The sequence below is a fragment of the Bufo bufo genome, chromosome 4, assembly GCF_905171765.1.
Source record: "Bufo bufo chromosome 4, aBufBuf1.1, whole genome shotgun sequence".
Classification (NCBI taxonomy): domain Eukaryota; kingdom Metazoa; phylum Chordata; class Amphibia; order Anura; family Bufonidae; genus Bufo; species Bufo bufo.
In genome coordinates this window covers 129,534,278-129,549,771 of record NC_053392.1, presented here as the reverse complement: position 1 = coordinate 129,549,771, position 15,494 = coordinate 129,534,278, and the positions used below count along the sequence as shown (strand labels likewise).

The following is a 15,494-nucleotide window of genomic DNA, read 5'->3' as shown; positions in this document are numbered from 1 at the left end:
GGGGTTCTGCACTTTCATTTAACTGATGATCTATCGTCTGGATAGATCATCAGCTTATGATCGGCGGGGGTCCGACACCCGGGACCCCCGCCGATCAGCTGTTTGAGAAGGCAGCGGCGCTCCAGCAGCGCCGCGGCCTTCTCACTGTTTACCTCCGGACGGCCGGCCCACTGACGTCACGACTAGTATCAACTAGTGTGGGCGCGGCTAAGCTCTGTTAACTTGAATGGAGCTTAGCCGCGCCCTTGCTAGTTGATACTAGTCGTGACGTCAGTGGGCCGGCCGTCCGGAGGTAAACAGTGAGAAGGCCGCGGCGCTGCTGGAGTGCCGCTGCCTTCTCAAACAGCTGATCGGCGGGGGTCCCGGGTGTCGGACCCCCGCCGATCATAAGCTGATGATCTATCCAGAGGATAGATTATCAGTTAAATGAAAGTGCAGCACTGACTGGATAGTATCAGACTATGTAGAGACACCCCCCCAACCGGTAACTCCCAGCTGGACTTTGACTTTAAAGTGCCAGTAATTCATTCATACCTTCAAGCAGGAATAATAAAAGAATGGCACATCCTTGAGCTATAAGAATAGATGCTCCAGAATTGTTATTACATGGGAAATGCAAGTACCTACTAAAACAGACCTGTCAGGAGAGGTGACCGGTCCTCTTTAACTAATCAACAAGCACGGACAACTTTTATGTGATGTATATGGCCAGCTTTACATCTTCTCTTCTATCCTGCACAGATATGAAAGTGTTTATTACTGTGCTGAAGTGCATTCAGAAAGAGAACAAAGGGAGTTCCATTGTCCTTATCAGCGAATAGTAAATGGGGGTGGAGGGGGGGTCACATGCCCTCCTTTCTGTCATTGTTAGTTTTTTGGCATGAATACTTGAAGCCCACACAGAGACATGGATTTAAAGAGAACCTGTCACCATGAAATGCAGTCTACAGGCAGCATGTTATAGAACAGAAGGAGCTGAGCAAATTGATATATAGTTTTATGGGAAAGATTCAGTAAAACTTGTCATTTATTCAGTTAAATTTATATTGGGTAACTAAGCTCAGAAAGAGCAGAGCTATAAATGTATAAATTACAAGTTATACTAAATCTTTTGCATTTTCTTTTGCATTTTCCGGTCCTAGAAAGAGAGGAGACTGCCCAGATCCTCAGAAGCCCACCCATCAGTACCGGTGACGTCACCTGGTTTCCTGACAGCCCCATGGAGAGCCCGGTTTGTCACCGGAACTCCTGAAAATGCCTTTGCCCTGCGCAATTTAGCGCAGGGCAAAGGAGAGCATCGGAGTATGAACTGCTCCGATGCTCTAGTCAGGGGGGCTGCCTGGGTGAAAATGGAGGTATGTCCGGGTTGAGCTCTGAACCCGGACAACCCCTTTAAGGTACATTTTGTCTGGTATACCAGTAAACAGTCTTGTTGGATTAGCTGAGCTTCAGCCTTGTCATGTGCAGGGATTAGGCTACTTTCACACTGGCGTTTTGAATTCCGTTTGTGAGATCCGTTTCAGGGATCTCACAAACGGTTTAAAACGGATCAGTTCTGCCCCAATGCATTCTGAATGGATAAGGATCCGTTCAGAATGCATCAGTTTGGCTCCGTTCCGCCTCCATTCCGCTCTGGATGTGGAGCCAAACGGATCCGTCCTGACTTACAATGTAAGTCAATGGGGACGGATCTGTTTTCACTGACACAATATGGTGCAGTTGAACACGGATGCGTCCCCCATTGACTTTCAATGTAAGTCAGGACGGATCTTAAAAAAATAATAATAATGCAAACGGATCCGTTCTGAACGGATACAAGCGTTTGCATTATAGGTGCGGATCCGTCTGTGCAGATACCAGACGGATCCGCACCCAACGCAGGTGTGAAAGTAGCCTTACTCACATAACAGATATACTTACTAGTGCTTTTGGTGCAGATGGAGCTAGGTTAATATGGTTGCGACAGGTGGTGTAGGTGCACTGATAAGACAAGATATAGGAAAGTATATACTCTCATTTCACTGCTTACCGCACAGGCTGGAACTGGCCATGTTGAGCACACAAAAGTGTCTTCCTATGGTTCAACATGTATATGACCTGTTGCATCTTGTTTGGAAGACTTATCATTTAAGTTACAAAAGTAAAAGGGAGTTGAGAGCAATTGGCACTGAGTTAGGGTCCATTCACACGTCCGCAAATCGGGTCCGCATACGTTACGCAATTTTGCGAAACTGGTGCAGACCCATTCATTTTCAATGGGGCCGGAATGTGCTGTCCGCATCCGCATTTGCGGATCTGCAGCGTACTCAAGTTAGGTTTAGAAATGTTCCTGGGTGTTGTAGTGCAATAGACACTAACCTGAGACGGCTGACTCTCTGCAAGGGCAGGTGATGATGAGAAATGTTCGTGACGCCAGTGCCAATTAAACGGTGGCACGCCGTTTGCTGATAGCAGGAATAACTGAGGAACCACGTGATGTTAAAACAGAATTCAAACTTTAGTAGTCATCATTTAGGGACATTGACGGAAGCGCAGTTCCTTTGAAGACAGTTGATTTTCAATACAGTTGATGCAGGCAATATATATATATATATAGCAAGGTGACTTTAGAGTGTTAAACACAGGACTTGCAGTACAGGCAGCTTGCACTCTATTCCTGACTGATCCTGGAACATAGAAACTCTTCTCCAAGGTCCAATGCCCTAGCTCTGGCGTATATCCTTGGTTTTATCTCTATCAAGTACCTCCTCTGTTGTCTTGAGTACCTCTTGCTTCTCTGAGCTTGCCTCTGTCTCTCTCAGCACAGACTCTGGAAACTTCTGAACTCTCTCAGTGTCCTCAGGCTGATTAGCTGTGGTGTTCCTGCTTCTGCATATATATATTCAGGAGGGGAACCTTTTCCTTGGATCTGGAACCCGGTTACAGGGACTGCATTACCCTCTCCTGGTCCACAGGCTTCAGGCCTGGACTTGACTCTGACATTGTCTAATCTCTGGTTAGACTAGACTACAGACTTCAGACTCCAACCACAACTTTAGACTGACCTTCCTTTCCCTGACTGGGCCTTATATAAACTAGGGCTCCCTAGCTCTCTCTAGTGACTAAGAGCTGACATGACACCCCTAGCAGGCCTGTACATGCACATTTTACAGCAACAGGGAAATACATAGCATTACATTACATTAAATTTTATAAAGACGACTTATACCAACTTCCCCATAAATAAGGGGGACGACAGCACACAAGTGACCCTTCTGTAGTGACGGGCATTACAGTCCCCGTACACTACAGATCCGCACTTCCGCATCCGTACTTCCATTTCCGCAAAAAAATAGAACATGTCCTATTATTATCCGCAATAGCGGAGAAGATTAGGCATTTTCTATTATAGTGCCGGCGGAATGCACATTATAGTGCAAATTGCGGAATGCACATTGTCAGTGTCCGTGTTTTGCGGATCCACAGAACACTTACGGACGTGTGAATGGACCCTTAGGCTGTAAAATCCTCTGTCCTGCGGCAATGAACACCCAGCACTGGCTTCCTCATATTTTTCGTGCACTCTCAGTCTTCCTCTCCTGGGATCATGAAACAGGACATCATCACATGGAACACCTTGCTGCCTCGTCCAAAAACAGTGATATATCTGGAAGAGCTAAGCACATTGTACAGCAAATGGAGAACATAGGGCCAGATTTATCATTAGCTCAGGTCAGAATAATGGAGTGAAAAAGTTGCAAAAAAATGCACAAACGCTAAAACTGCGCACAAATTTGCAACTTTTTTCTGCTCTGCACTATGCTCGCCAGTTTTCTGAAAGTGGGCGTGTTTTCTTATGTAAATGTATTTCTAGACAGATTTACTATTGGGACTATTTAAAAAGTCGCAAAAAAATGCGCAATTTCACTCCAGTGAGGACCATGCTTATCTTATGAGACTTTTTAATAGAACATGCGACTTTTTCGTAAAAACGTGCGACTTTTTCGTAAAGACGTGCGACTTTTGTAAAGCTGCTTACTGACGGATAAACTGCTACCGTCAAACCACATTTATTACAGTCTTAAAGGGCCGATCAGAAATGTGACTTGGCTAAAACTGACTTTAGCCATATGTGAAAGTGGAGTGAGCTGTCAGAGTAATGATAAATCTGGCCCATAGTGTTTGTTGGATTCTGTCACTTTCTCCATGACCTCTTTGGAGAAATTTCAAAGTTAAGTCTTAGGCCTCTTTCACACTAGCGTTTTTTTTTTTTTTTCGTTGTGCGGGCCGTTTTTTGCGTTCCGTATACGGAACCATTCATTTCAATGGTTCCGCAAAAAATACGGAATGTACTCCGTATGCATTCCGTTTCCGTATTTCGTTTTTCCGTTCCGTTGAAAGATAGAACATGTCCTATATTTGGCCGCAAATCACTTTCCGTGGCTCCATTAAAGTCAATGGGTCCGCAAAAAAAAAACGGAATGCATACGGAAATGCATCCGTATGTCTTCCGTTTCCGTTCCATATTGAAAATGTTATGCCCAGCCCAATTTTCTCTATGTAATTACTGTATACTGTATATGCCATACGGAAAAACGGAACGGAAAAACGGAACCAAAACGGAAACACAACGGAAACAAAAAAACGGAACAACGGATCTGTGAAAAACGGAACGCAAAACATTGAAATCGACATACTGTAGTGTGAAAGAGGCCTTAGTCTTCAGAAAAATTCTCTAATATTACCACAAGCTATCTCTGCTATTAAAAGTTGTAGTATGGCAATAGAAAGCATTAAAGAAAAGCCACTAAGAAATGGGAAACTACAGGATTTTTTCCTGCAAATAGCTGGTAAAGAAATGCATACCCAGACGACGGTTGCTAAAAGGCAGGATACCGGCCACAGTAATTATCTCTCAATAACAGGAGAGATCATGACAGTTCTCTGAGGCTGTGATGTACCCCATCAGCGCCCCATACAGTGCCAGGAGTGAGCGGACTGCATGTAACGCAGCTATTTGATTCGTACTTCAGCCTCCACTGTGACATCCAGATCTGCAGGTTCTGACTGATGCCCCTTCTGAACCTGCAGAGCTGGTGGAGCCACCTACTTTCATGGTAATGGTGGATGCCCCGGGGCACGAGCGCCAGGTGCCCTCCCTTTAATCCGGCCCTGTCAATCCATATTTGCCAACTCTTCCCCTGGAAAAGGGATGACTTCCCAGACTCCTGAAAGAGTTAGCAAACCTCCTGGCAAAAGGAGAGATGTATGCAAAAGGGGCATAATACGTCGGAAGGAGTAGGGATACCTTGTGAAATCATTTTGGCGGTGTACTGCGCATGACCCCAGTCTGAATTCATAAATGGCCATGGTGGGAACACCTCTTTTCACTGTTCTTTAGCACAAAAAGCAATAATAAATTGTGTACGAAGCATTTAACACTTTGCAGATAGGAACCAGATGGGCACTTTATGTAGAAATAGAGTAACTTTAGTCATGAAAATCTATTGGCCATATAAAATGAACAGTTCAGAGTCATCCATGAACAATTAAACCAGTGGGCACTAAATCTGGCCGCTACCCAGTCCTTTCTGCAGTTCTAAGTTCTTTAGATAGCTTCGTCCTCCTCACTGAATTGATTGAATAGTTTTGCAGGGTTAGACCTCATTCACACATCAGTGATTTTGAGCCAAAACCAGGTGCGGCTCTAAACACAGAACCGGGGCAGATCTTTCCCTTATACCTTACCAGGTGCAGGTCTAAACACAAAACAGGTGCAGATCTTTCCCTTATACCTTATCTCTGTGGAGCCTCCAATCCTGGTTTTGGCTCACAATCACCACTGACCAAACGCTGACTATCTTAAAGGAAGGACCGGCACTCACTGAATGGAATAGCTTATTCTTTTATTGTCACATAAGTACAGATAAATGTGACGCGTTTCAGCTCAGGCACGAGCCTTCTTCAAACATGTGTTTGTGACAATAAAAGAATCAGCTATTCCATTCAGTGAGCGCCGGTCCTTCCTTTAAGATTACATTGGACACATGCACCACGCCATTCTAAGGCTACTTTCACACTAGCGTTCAGGGCTCCGCTTGTGAGTTCCGTTTGAAGGCTCTCACAAGCGGCCCCGAATGCATCCATCCAGCCCTAATGCATTCTGAGTGGATGCGGATCCGCTCAGAATGCATCAGTCTGGCACCGTTTGTCCTCCGCTCCGCTCAGCAGGCGGACACCTGAAAGCAGCTTGCAGCGTTCGGGTGTCCGCCTGGCCGTGCGGAGGCAAACGGATCCGTCCAGACTTACAATGTAAGTCAATGGGGACGGATCCGTTTGAAGTTGACACAGTATGGCTCAATTTTCAAACGGATCCGTCTCCCATTGACTTTCAATGTAAAGTCAAAACGGATCCGTTTGCATTATCATGAACAAAAAAATAAATAAAAAAATATATATTTTTTTTTGTTCATGGTAATGCAAACGGATCCGTTCTGAACGGATCTAAGCGTTTGCATTATAGGTGCGGATCCGTCTGGGCACATACCAGACGGATCCGACCTAAACGCAGGTGTGAAAGTAGCCTTAGACGGAGTGCCGACTGCTATCTTCTTGATCAAACACTGACTATGTGAATATAAGGCCTTAGCGAATTCCCCCTTAGGGGGCACTCAGTGATTCAGCATAGCTATAGGACAGGGATCAGCAACCTCCGGCACTCCAGGTGTTCTGTAACTACAACTCCCAGAATGCTCCATTCATTTTTATAGGAGTTATAAGAACAGCTGAGCCTGTTTGCATGCTGGGGGTTGTAGTTTCACAGTTGCTGATCCCTGCCATAGGAGGACATAACCGCAATGCTGACTTATCAAGGACCTGTACACAGGTACGGAAACCCAGTTTGCCCAACTCAGTTTAGAGGACTGGTACAGTGGGCGCACCTATTGCAGTAATGTTTCAAATGTCACAAGCGGTACTACAGTGATACGTAAATCCAAGTTGATACAACAGTTTCTTTCTATGCTAAGACTATGTCTTTGACTATCTCTAAGTCGTTGAGTTACATAACCATGCAGTGGTGACTGATGAGAATTGCCCATGGAGCTGCATTCCCCATGGGTGCCAACTATATCATGTAAACACCCAGCCCAACAACAGAAATATCTCCCTGGCATTTGGTTATTTTCTAGCAGACGTTCATTCCTGCAGTCATATTTCAGCTTTCTCCAATACATTGCCACAAAGAATTTTCAAGATGAGCAGCAAACCAGCACCAGAAGACATTGATTTTGCGCTGAGCCAGAAACAGAAAAGGGGTATGTGGTCTGCAGTACTGTCTGCACCCTCTTCGGACATTTTACATGTTATGATCAATAGATAACGTAGATGCGGGCTGTACAGTTGTAATCGGGGGCATAACTATAGGGGGTGCAGAGGTAACAGTCATACCTGGGCCCTGGTGCCTTAGGGAGAACCCCTGCCTATATGATAAATAAGAGGACGCCAGTATTATATATGGCACATCATAAATGGGGGGTTTGTTACAGATTAATTTTGGGCACAAAAACTTCCGGTTGTTACATGATGATAAATAATTATATTAATGAATTTAGTAACTGATGATGGGACCAGTGATATCAGTCAAATAGGTAGCTTTCGGTGGATAAGGCGTTGCTGCAAGATTTTCACACAATTATTTTAACACTGGAACTGCTGTCCTAATTCTAGATGGGCCATCAAAAAGATAATCGATGCAGTCAATTTTACACCCAATTTATGGGGTGCAGTCAGAAAATTCTTACCACTGGCCAGGGATCTGATACAAGTTTTATATAACTTCATGCCTTCAGGCATACATACATCAAGGACCATAGGGCTGCAAAAAATAGTAATAACCATGTGTAACTAAGCCTAAAAAAGCTACTGTTTGATATTTAAAGAAAGAGTCCTGAGGCCGTAATATATATTCTGCCAAATTAGTTGTTCCTCAGGGTAGTTGTGTTGTGCTAAGTCGTATTGCAGTGCAGATCCTCATTATATGTATGTTGGTTCTCTACTGCCTAGCAGTAAGAGCTATGTCATAGGTAGCAACAGTCACCCCAGTAGACATCTTAAACCTCTAAGGTCTTTTATGTTTTCCAAAGCTCTGCTATTATCATTCATTTCATATTCTTAATGGGCATATGTTGCTTTTTGAGAAAACCAACCTTCATGAGGATGCAGTTCAGCTATGGTGTGAAATGTACTAGAAATGCCGCATAGGTTCTGTACAGACCCAATTAAGACTGAGTACCATGCACAATGTAGACGTTCATTTGTGGTCAAAGCAAAAAATTTGAGATGAAGACTTCATGCCCTATGCATCCAAGGTTTATTGATGTGTGTGGGGAGTGAAGGTTAGCATGTCTAGTCTGACCCAAAAGTGACCATAAGGAGGATTGCAGAGCATTTGCCAGAGAAGGTATCGGCCTACACTGGGGTTACAGACATCTCTGCATGTGGTGGGAGCAAGCTTCTGGTCTCCCAACATAGCCAAAGGACAGGAAGGTGCCTCTGTTCATAGACTGTATTCCATTGTGGATAATTCAGAGCTAATGTCACTTGCACCCCTTGGTCAGTTTGGAAGGAGTGTAAAGATTGTAAGAAAGTTACTCATCCCACCATCTCTCATACAAAGTCTTGGGAATTGCAAATACTAACTGTGGAAACTGCATTTGATGGACACCGTGCCTGTGTGACTTGTCCACTGACTGCAGCAGTAAAGTACAGTGAAGTCATTGCTACCTGCACCTCAAAGTGTTGGCTTCATATCAACCAGGAATCTACCTTGCACCTCTGAAACCATAACCACCAAGGGCACCTCAACCATCCATAGGCAGGAGAGCCCCCCAAGCAACGCATGCCCTGAAGGAAAGAAAAGGTGTGCCCTTCCCATCACTGCAAGCCAGCCCAGGGAGCTTCAGAACCATGAATACAACTACTACTACTACACCTATCCAGCCACCCACTCACACATATGCCCCTGTGGTCTGGTCGCTGCCCATGCTCACCTCGATGTGTGTATGGATGAGCAGTGAGAGATAGCTGTCAGTTGAATGATCATGTCATCAGCCAATAACTATTGGATTCCATTCGACAACAGCTGGTTAAAAAAGGCACAGTATAGGACTTGTCAGTAGGGAGTCACAATTTGCCAGGGACACTGTGAGGAAGGAAAGGCTGCGAGAGACAAAAGGTGATATTGGCTTTGTGGGAGAAGAATAGACAGGGGGTCAAAAAAGGTCAAGGGTTGCAAGTGATGAGAGGGTTTGGGGGGCAGGTGACTGGGGCTCGGTATGGAAAGCAGGAGTAGACAAGTAGCAGGGTATCTGGGGAGATGCAGGAGGGAGAAACACAGTAAGTAGATGGCAAGAGCTCTGTGCATGGTGGCAGGGAGACAGTAAGTGGCCAGTGACATGTGCAATGTGCAAGAGCTATGGTGCAGGGAGGGACACAAAGTATCAGGGCTCTGTTAGGTGGACAGAAGGCAACAGAGGGAGACAAAGGCATTGTGGAAAGAGGAAGGGAAAGAAGGCAGCAGGGGTGTGTGGTCATGTGAAATGACGGCTGGGTGGAGGCCCTATCTGTAAAGGCTTCTGGGGGTGGGGGATTAGGGAAGGTGACAAAGGATTTGAGGCGAAAACAAGGTTTCTGGGACTTTTTGGCTGGCCGCAGGTTGCCTGTGATTAAGGTCCTATACCTTGTGTCTATGCCCTGTGACATCGCTACTTAGTATTTGTATTTCTGCTTGTTTTTTACTTCGTCCCTTGCTTGCTCCTCTTGTTCTGTCGCTTCTCTTGGTATTTGACTTCTGCTTGACTTTGACGTGTCCTCGGCCGCTCCCTGTGTCTTATTTGCTTCTCCTGGTATTGACTCCCGGTTTGTACATTGACGCTGCTCCTGCTTGTTCCCTGGTACCGCCTTGACCTCCTGGTTTTGACCTTGCTAGTTTGACCTCTCTGTGTTTGTCAGTTTTGTTTGTCTCTCCCGCGCTTACTCAGGTTAGGGGTCGTTGCGCTCCGTTGCCTAGGACAGGTAAGTGCAAGTAGGCAGGGACAGAGGTGTGGGTGGAGTCAGTTTGCACCTTCCCCACCACCCCCTTCTCGTGACAGGCACTTTGGACATCCATGGGCCCCCAAGGAGCCTTAGGCCATGGGCAGCCACCCAAAATGCCCATATGATAATCCACCATTCGCCTTGTGTCAGTGTATGCTTTTACATTCAGTGTGTTTCCATACAATGAGAGATGATGGTACAGCATGCCACTGGTCTTAATTACTGTTGTATGGCTGCAGGCGCAGATGACCTATTATTCCAATGAGTAAGAAAAGTTTTTTTCCAAACGCATGATCAGGTCTCTCACTGCATGTTGCATTTTCTAATTCAGGATTAAATAAAGTATCAGCAGTGCTATGGAAGACTTTTTGATGCAGTGTTCACCAATCAATCAACAGTTTATTTATTACAGTACTCTGAATTAGAAGATCTGGATGAATTGATGGTTGACAATGTCAGTAGTTCCACGATCCTCATTTTTTCTATGGGCAGACAATCTTTGTTTCTTCTTGCTCACATGTGGCTTTCATGACCAGGGAGAGAGGACTGGAAAGTAGCTCTCCTCCTTGGAGGAAGGAAGCTGTCTCTCTAGGGCCACCTATTTTGGGCAGCTGCCCCATCTGCACACAGCTGTTTGGTGGGTTTTTTCCAAATGATTACAGAGCAGGGTACTGGTTGGCTGGGTGAGACGGAACTGAAGAAATAAAGTTCCTCCTTAGGAGCAGGGACAGGCAAGTACTAATGGTATAGAATCATCTGATTCCTCATATTAAGGCTCTCGGTCCAGAAAGGGATGTGCACACCTGGCTTAAAGGATCTGCTGATAACATCTTGGTGCCAAATATCACAGGAATTCTTCACAGGTCTTGTTGCAGCATACTCAAGTTGTGTTTAATAGTGTTTCTGGGTGTAGTAGTGCAATAGACACTAACCTGAGACGGCTGACTCTCTGCATAGGCAGGTGATGGTAGGAAAATGTTCGTGACGCCAGTGCCAATTAAACGGTGGCACGCCGTTTGCTGATAGCAGGAATAAATGAGGAACACTGTGATGTTAAACCAGAACTCCAACTTTAGTAGTTTTCATAGAGACATTAATGGAATTGCAGTTCCTTGGCATACAGTTGATTTTTCAATACAGTTGATGCAGGCAATACAGATTAAGCAAGGTGACTTCAGAGTGTGACACACAGGACTTGCAGTACAGGAGCTTGCACTCTATTCCTGACTGATCCTGGAACATAGAAAATCTTCTCCAAGGCCCAATAACCTAGCTCTGGCTTATATCCTTGGTTTTAGCTTTATAAAGTACCTCCTCTGTTATCTTGAGTACCTCTTGCTTTCTAGAGCTGCCCCTGTCTCTCTCCCAGCTTCCTCAGATTCCAGAAACTTCTGAACTCTAGACTAGACTGACTTTTGCTTCCCTGTCTGGGCCTTATATAAACTAGGGCTCTCTAGCTCCCTCTGCTGACTAAGAGCTGGAATGACACCCCTAGCAGGCCTGTACATGCAAGTGTCACAGTAACAGGGAAATACATAACATAGCATTACATGACATTTTATAAAGATGACATATACCAACTTTCCCATAAATAAGGAGGGACGACAGCACACCAAGTGACACTTTTGTAGTGATGGGCATTACAGTCCCCGTACACTACATACCCCACTGCTTTAAGCTGAGTACGACCTCGTACTCCATCAGGGCTCGCCCAACTGGAATCTCTACCTGAAACAGAAAATAGAGACATGCAGGCATACATACATGTAATTCATCTGCATTTACATTCACATCAGGTCCAATTGGCAAAGGTGAAGGGTAGTGACAAGGGGCGTTGTTCTCTTCTCTCAGGATAGTGAATGGAACTGGGGCGCTGACCTGGCACAGCGTGACATTAATAACCAGGATAGTCCATGACAATGAATAAGTCCATAATAGAACAGCAAAATAGATAAAACAGTATAAAAACGGAACTACCCAGGAGTGTCCTGTGGGTGTATCACAGGCAAGGGCTCACGTGGAGGAGTCCATTCTTGCGCACAAATGTCAAGTAAGGTATTGCCAGTAGCAACTGTTTGGGAGGAGACACCACCAGAATAGTCAAAGTCTCCTAAACGGACTGGCGGGCGTCCCCTGGTCATCCGGGTAGACCTTCTCAAAACAGGGGTCTCCTCTTCCCTTAGCAACGAGGTAGAAGAGAGAGGAGCAACAGGAGGGTCTCCATCAGAGAGATCTTGGTCAGGAACAACTGGAACAACTGGAACAATTAGATCCACTAGAGGGGGAACTGGATCCGGGGCATCTTGAACCAGCTCTTCCGGAGGTGAAGCTACAGTAGGTGCCAGAGCAGGCACCAGCAAGTTCAACCAAGGTGTCAGAAGCCAATGCATGGGATCAGCGTCATACTTCAGATTACTAACAGCCTGCATAGGATCCTCGGGCTGTATTGCTGACTCTGACACAGGATATTCAGATCCAGAACTCTCGGCACTAGGTTCTGGTGTCAGGCAGAGCTTCAACCGGTTTCGGTGTACAATTTGGGATCCCTTATCTTCCCGGGTGATCTCATAAGTGTGAGTTCCAACATTTGGGATTGCAGTAACAACATAGGGACTTCGCTCCCACTTACTGTCCAATTTACTGGTACGGCGGTTATTCTTTAACCATACCACGGCCCCTATTGTCAAGGGTTCTGCATGGGCTGCTTGATCATAGTCTCTCTGCTGTCGGTCCCTAGCATAGTCCATACGCTCCTGAACAATGGCTTTGGCTGTATTCAATCGCCTTTGATGTTCAGCAACCCAGTCGGTGTTAGGTAATGGGTTAATGCAATCAGGTACGTGTATGTCCAATGAATGATCAGCAGGCAATGTCCCTTGGCGCCCAAACATCAAATAAAAGGGGGTATACCCGGTGGAACAATGGATGGTATGATTGTACGTGAACATGAGCTGTGGCAACAGATTAGGCCAATCTCCCCTGTTTTCAGGAGGTACGGCCCTCAGCATCTCTATCAAGGTCTGATTCATTTTTTCACATAATCCGTTACCTTGAGGATGGTAGGCCGTTGTCCGGATCTTCTTACAGTTGTGTAAGCAGCACAGTTCATGGAACAGATGGGACTCAAAAGCAGGTCCTTGATCGGTGAGGATCTTTTCTGGACATCCATAGGGCAGGAGGAAGTGTTTCCAGAACATTTCGGCTGTAGTCTTGGCTGTCTGGTCTCTCACAGGCACTGCTACAACAAACTTTGTGAAATGGTCAATAATAGTCATGGCATAAGCATACCCTGAGCGACTAGGCTCCAGTTTTACATGGTCGATGGCGACAAGTTCAAGAGGACGGGTACTTACAATGGGTCTCAGTGGTGCCCTCTGATCATGGTGCTCACTTCGTTTTAAGGCACAGGCTACACACTCCCGACACCACTTCTCCATGTCTTCTCTCATGCCCACCCAGTAAAACCGCTGGCGGATAGTAGCCTCAGTCTTTTGGACCCCAAAGTGACCGGATTGATTGTGGTACATCTCCAACACCATACCTGCATCTCGTCGGGGTATGAGAATCTGGTGTACTCTTTCGTTGGACACTGGGTCTAGGCTTCTCCGTAGCAATAGGCCCTTTTGTATGAAGAGTTGATGGCGCTGTCTCCACAGTTTGATGAGCTCAGGATCTGCACTCTTACGCCGAATCCTCTCAGGGGCTCTGCCACTAGTAATGAAGTCCAACAACTCACCCAGCACTCTACTTTCAGACTGTAGTTTCACCCACCTTTCTTCTTTAGGATCAGGCCTACTGGAGGGTGAAGGAACTGCAGCTCTGCCATTGGTAGCTCGAGCCTGGTCCTGTTGAGCAAATTGGTTATAGAAAGCCGGCATCTCTACATCTTCCCAAGCATCTCGCACATCATCAGGAGCTGTCTCTGTGGGAAGCCTGGATAAAGCATCAGCATTATCATTAGTACGTCCAGCACGATACTTTACAGAGAAATTATAGTTGGCAAGGCGAGAGGCCCATCTCTGCTCCAAGGCCCCCAATTTAGCTGTATTTAGATGTGCCAGAGGGTTATTGTCAGTGAATGCAATGAACGGGGTGGCGGCTAGATAATCCTTGAATTTTTCTGTCACCGCCCACACTAATGCCAGGAACTCTAGTTTGAAGGAACTATAATTCTGGTCATTTTTCTCAGCTCCTTTCAGGGAGCGGCTTGCATATGCTATCACTCTCTCTTTTCCCTCTTGGATTTGGGCTAACACAGCTCCCAGGCCTCGCTTGCTAGCATCGGTATAAAGATGGAAAGGCTTGCTATAATCTGGATAACCTAACACAGGAGGCTCGGTCAGTTTCTTCTTTAGCAATTGGAACGCTATCTCTCTTTCCTCATTCCACTCAATGGGCACAGGAGTTCTAGGACTCTTTTTGGGTTGCCCCCTCAAGAGTTCCTGGATAGGATCAGCTATTTGAGCAAAATGGGGGATAAAACGTCTATAGTAGCCGGCAAAACCAAGGAAACTCCTCACCTCTTTGACGGTAGTAGGAACCGGCCAATTACGGACAGCTGCTAACTTATCAGGGTCAGGTTGCACTCCCTCTCCGCTTACTACATGCCCCAGGTATCTTACTGCAGGTTTGAGCAGGTGACACTTGGATGGCTTTACCTTCAAGCCATATTTGATAAGGATTTCAAATACTTCTGCCAAATGTTTCAGATGGTCTTCATATGTTTTTGAGTACACAATGACGTCATCTAGATACAGCAGCACTGTTTCGAAGTTTTTGTGACCCAAACACCGTTCCATTAGTCTCTGGAAAGTTCCTGGGGCATTACATAGCCCGAACGGCATACAATTGAATTCAAACAGGCCCATGGGAGTAGTGAAAGCAGTCTTTTCCCTATCTGCAGGGGCCATGGGTACTTGCCAGTAGCCACTGGTCAAGTCCAATGTGGAGAAATAGGCAGAGGAGCCCAGAGCAGTTAGTGACTCCTCAATGCGGGGCAGTGGGTATGCATCTTTGTGGGTTATTTGATTAATTTTCCTATAATCCACACAGAAACGGATACCAACGTCCTTCTTCTTTACAAGGACTAGGGGTGCAGCCCACGGACTACGGCTGTCCCGGATTACATTAGAGTCTTTCATCTCTTGGATCATTTCTTTTACAGTCTGATATGAGGTAGGTGGTAAGGGTCTGTACCTCTCCTTGATAGGAGGATGAGAGCCAGTAGGTATGGTGTGTTGTATGGCACTCACCTCCCCATAATCGGTAGCATGTTTACTGAATGCCTGGTGGTACTCTTTGACCAGCTGTAGGATCCCTTCTTGTTGACGTTGGGGGGTAGTCTCGTCCCCCACATGGAGCTCTTCCCACCAGGGTACTTGTGGCTGGGTCACCGGCGAACATCCGCTGTCTGCAGCTGG

General features: G+C 45.9%; 1 protein-coding gene across 2 annotated transcripts in view; it reads left to right on the top strand.

Annotated features, from left to right (window-relative positions):
- Positions 1-15,494, top strand: part of PLEKHB2 (pleckstrin homology domain containing B2) — a 72,716-nt gene that overhangs the window by 12,533 nt on the left and 44,689 nt on the right. The window contains exon 1 of one of the 2 annotated variants that reach the window (XM_040431018.1): positions 7,181-7,295. The exons of the other annotated variant lie outside the window; for it this stretch is intronic. Coding sequence (XP_040286952.1) covers positions 7,235-7,295 — 61 coding nt within the window. The 5' untranslated portion in view covers positions 7,181-7,234. Of the gene's footprint in view, positions 1-7,180; positions 7,296-15,494 lie in introns of those variants that run through there. 2 annotated transcript variants of the gene reach the window in all.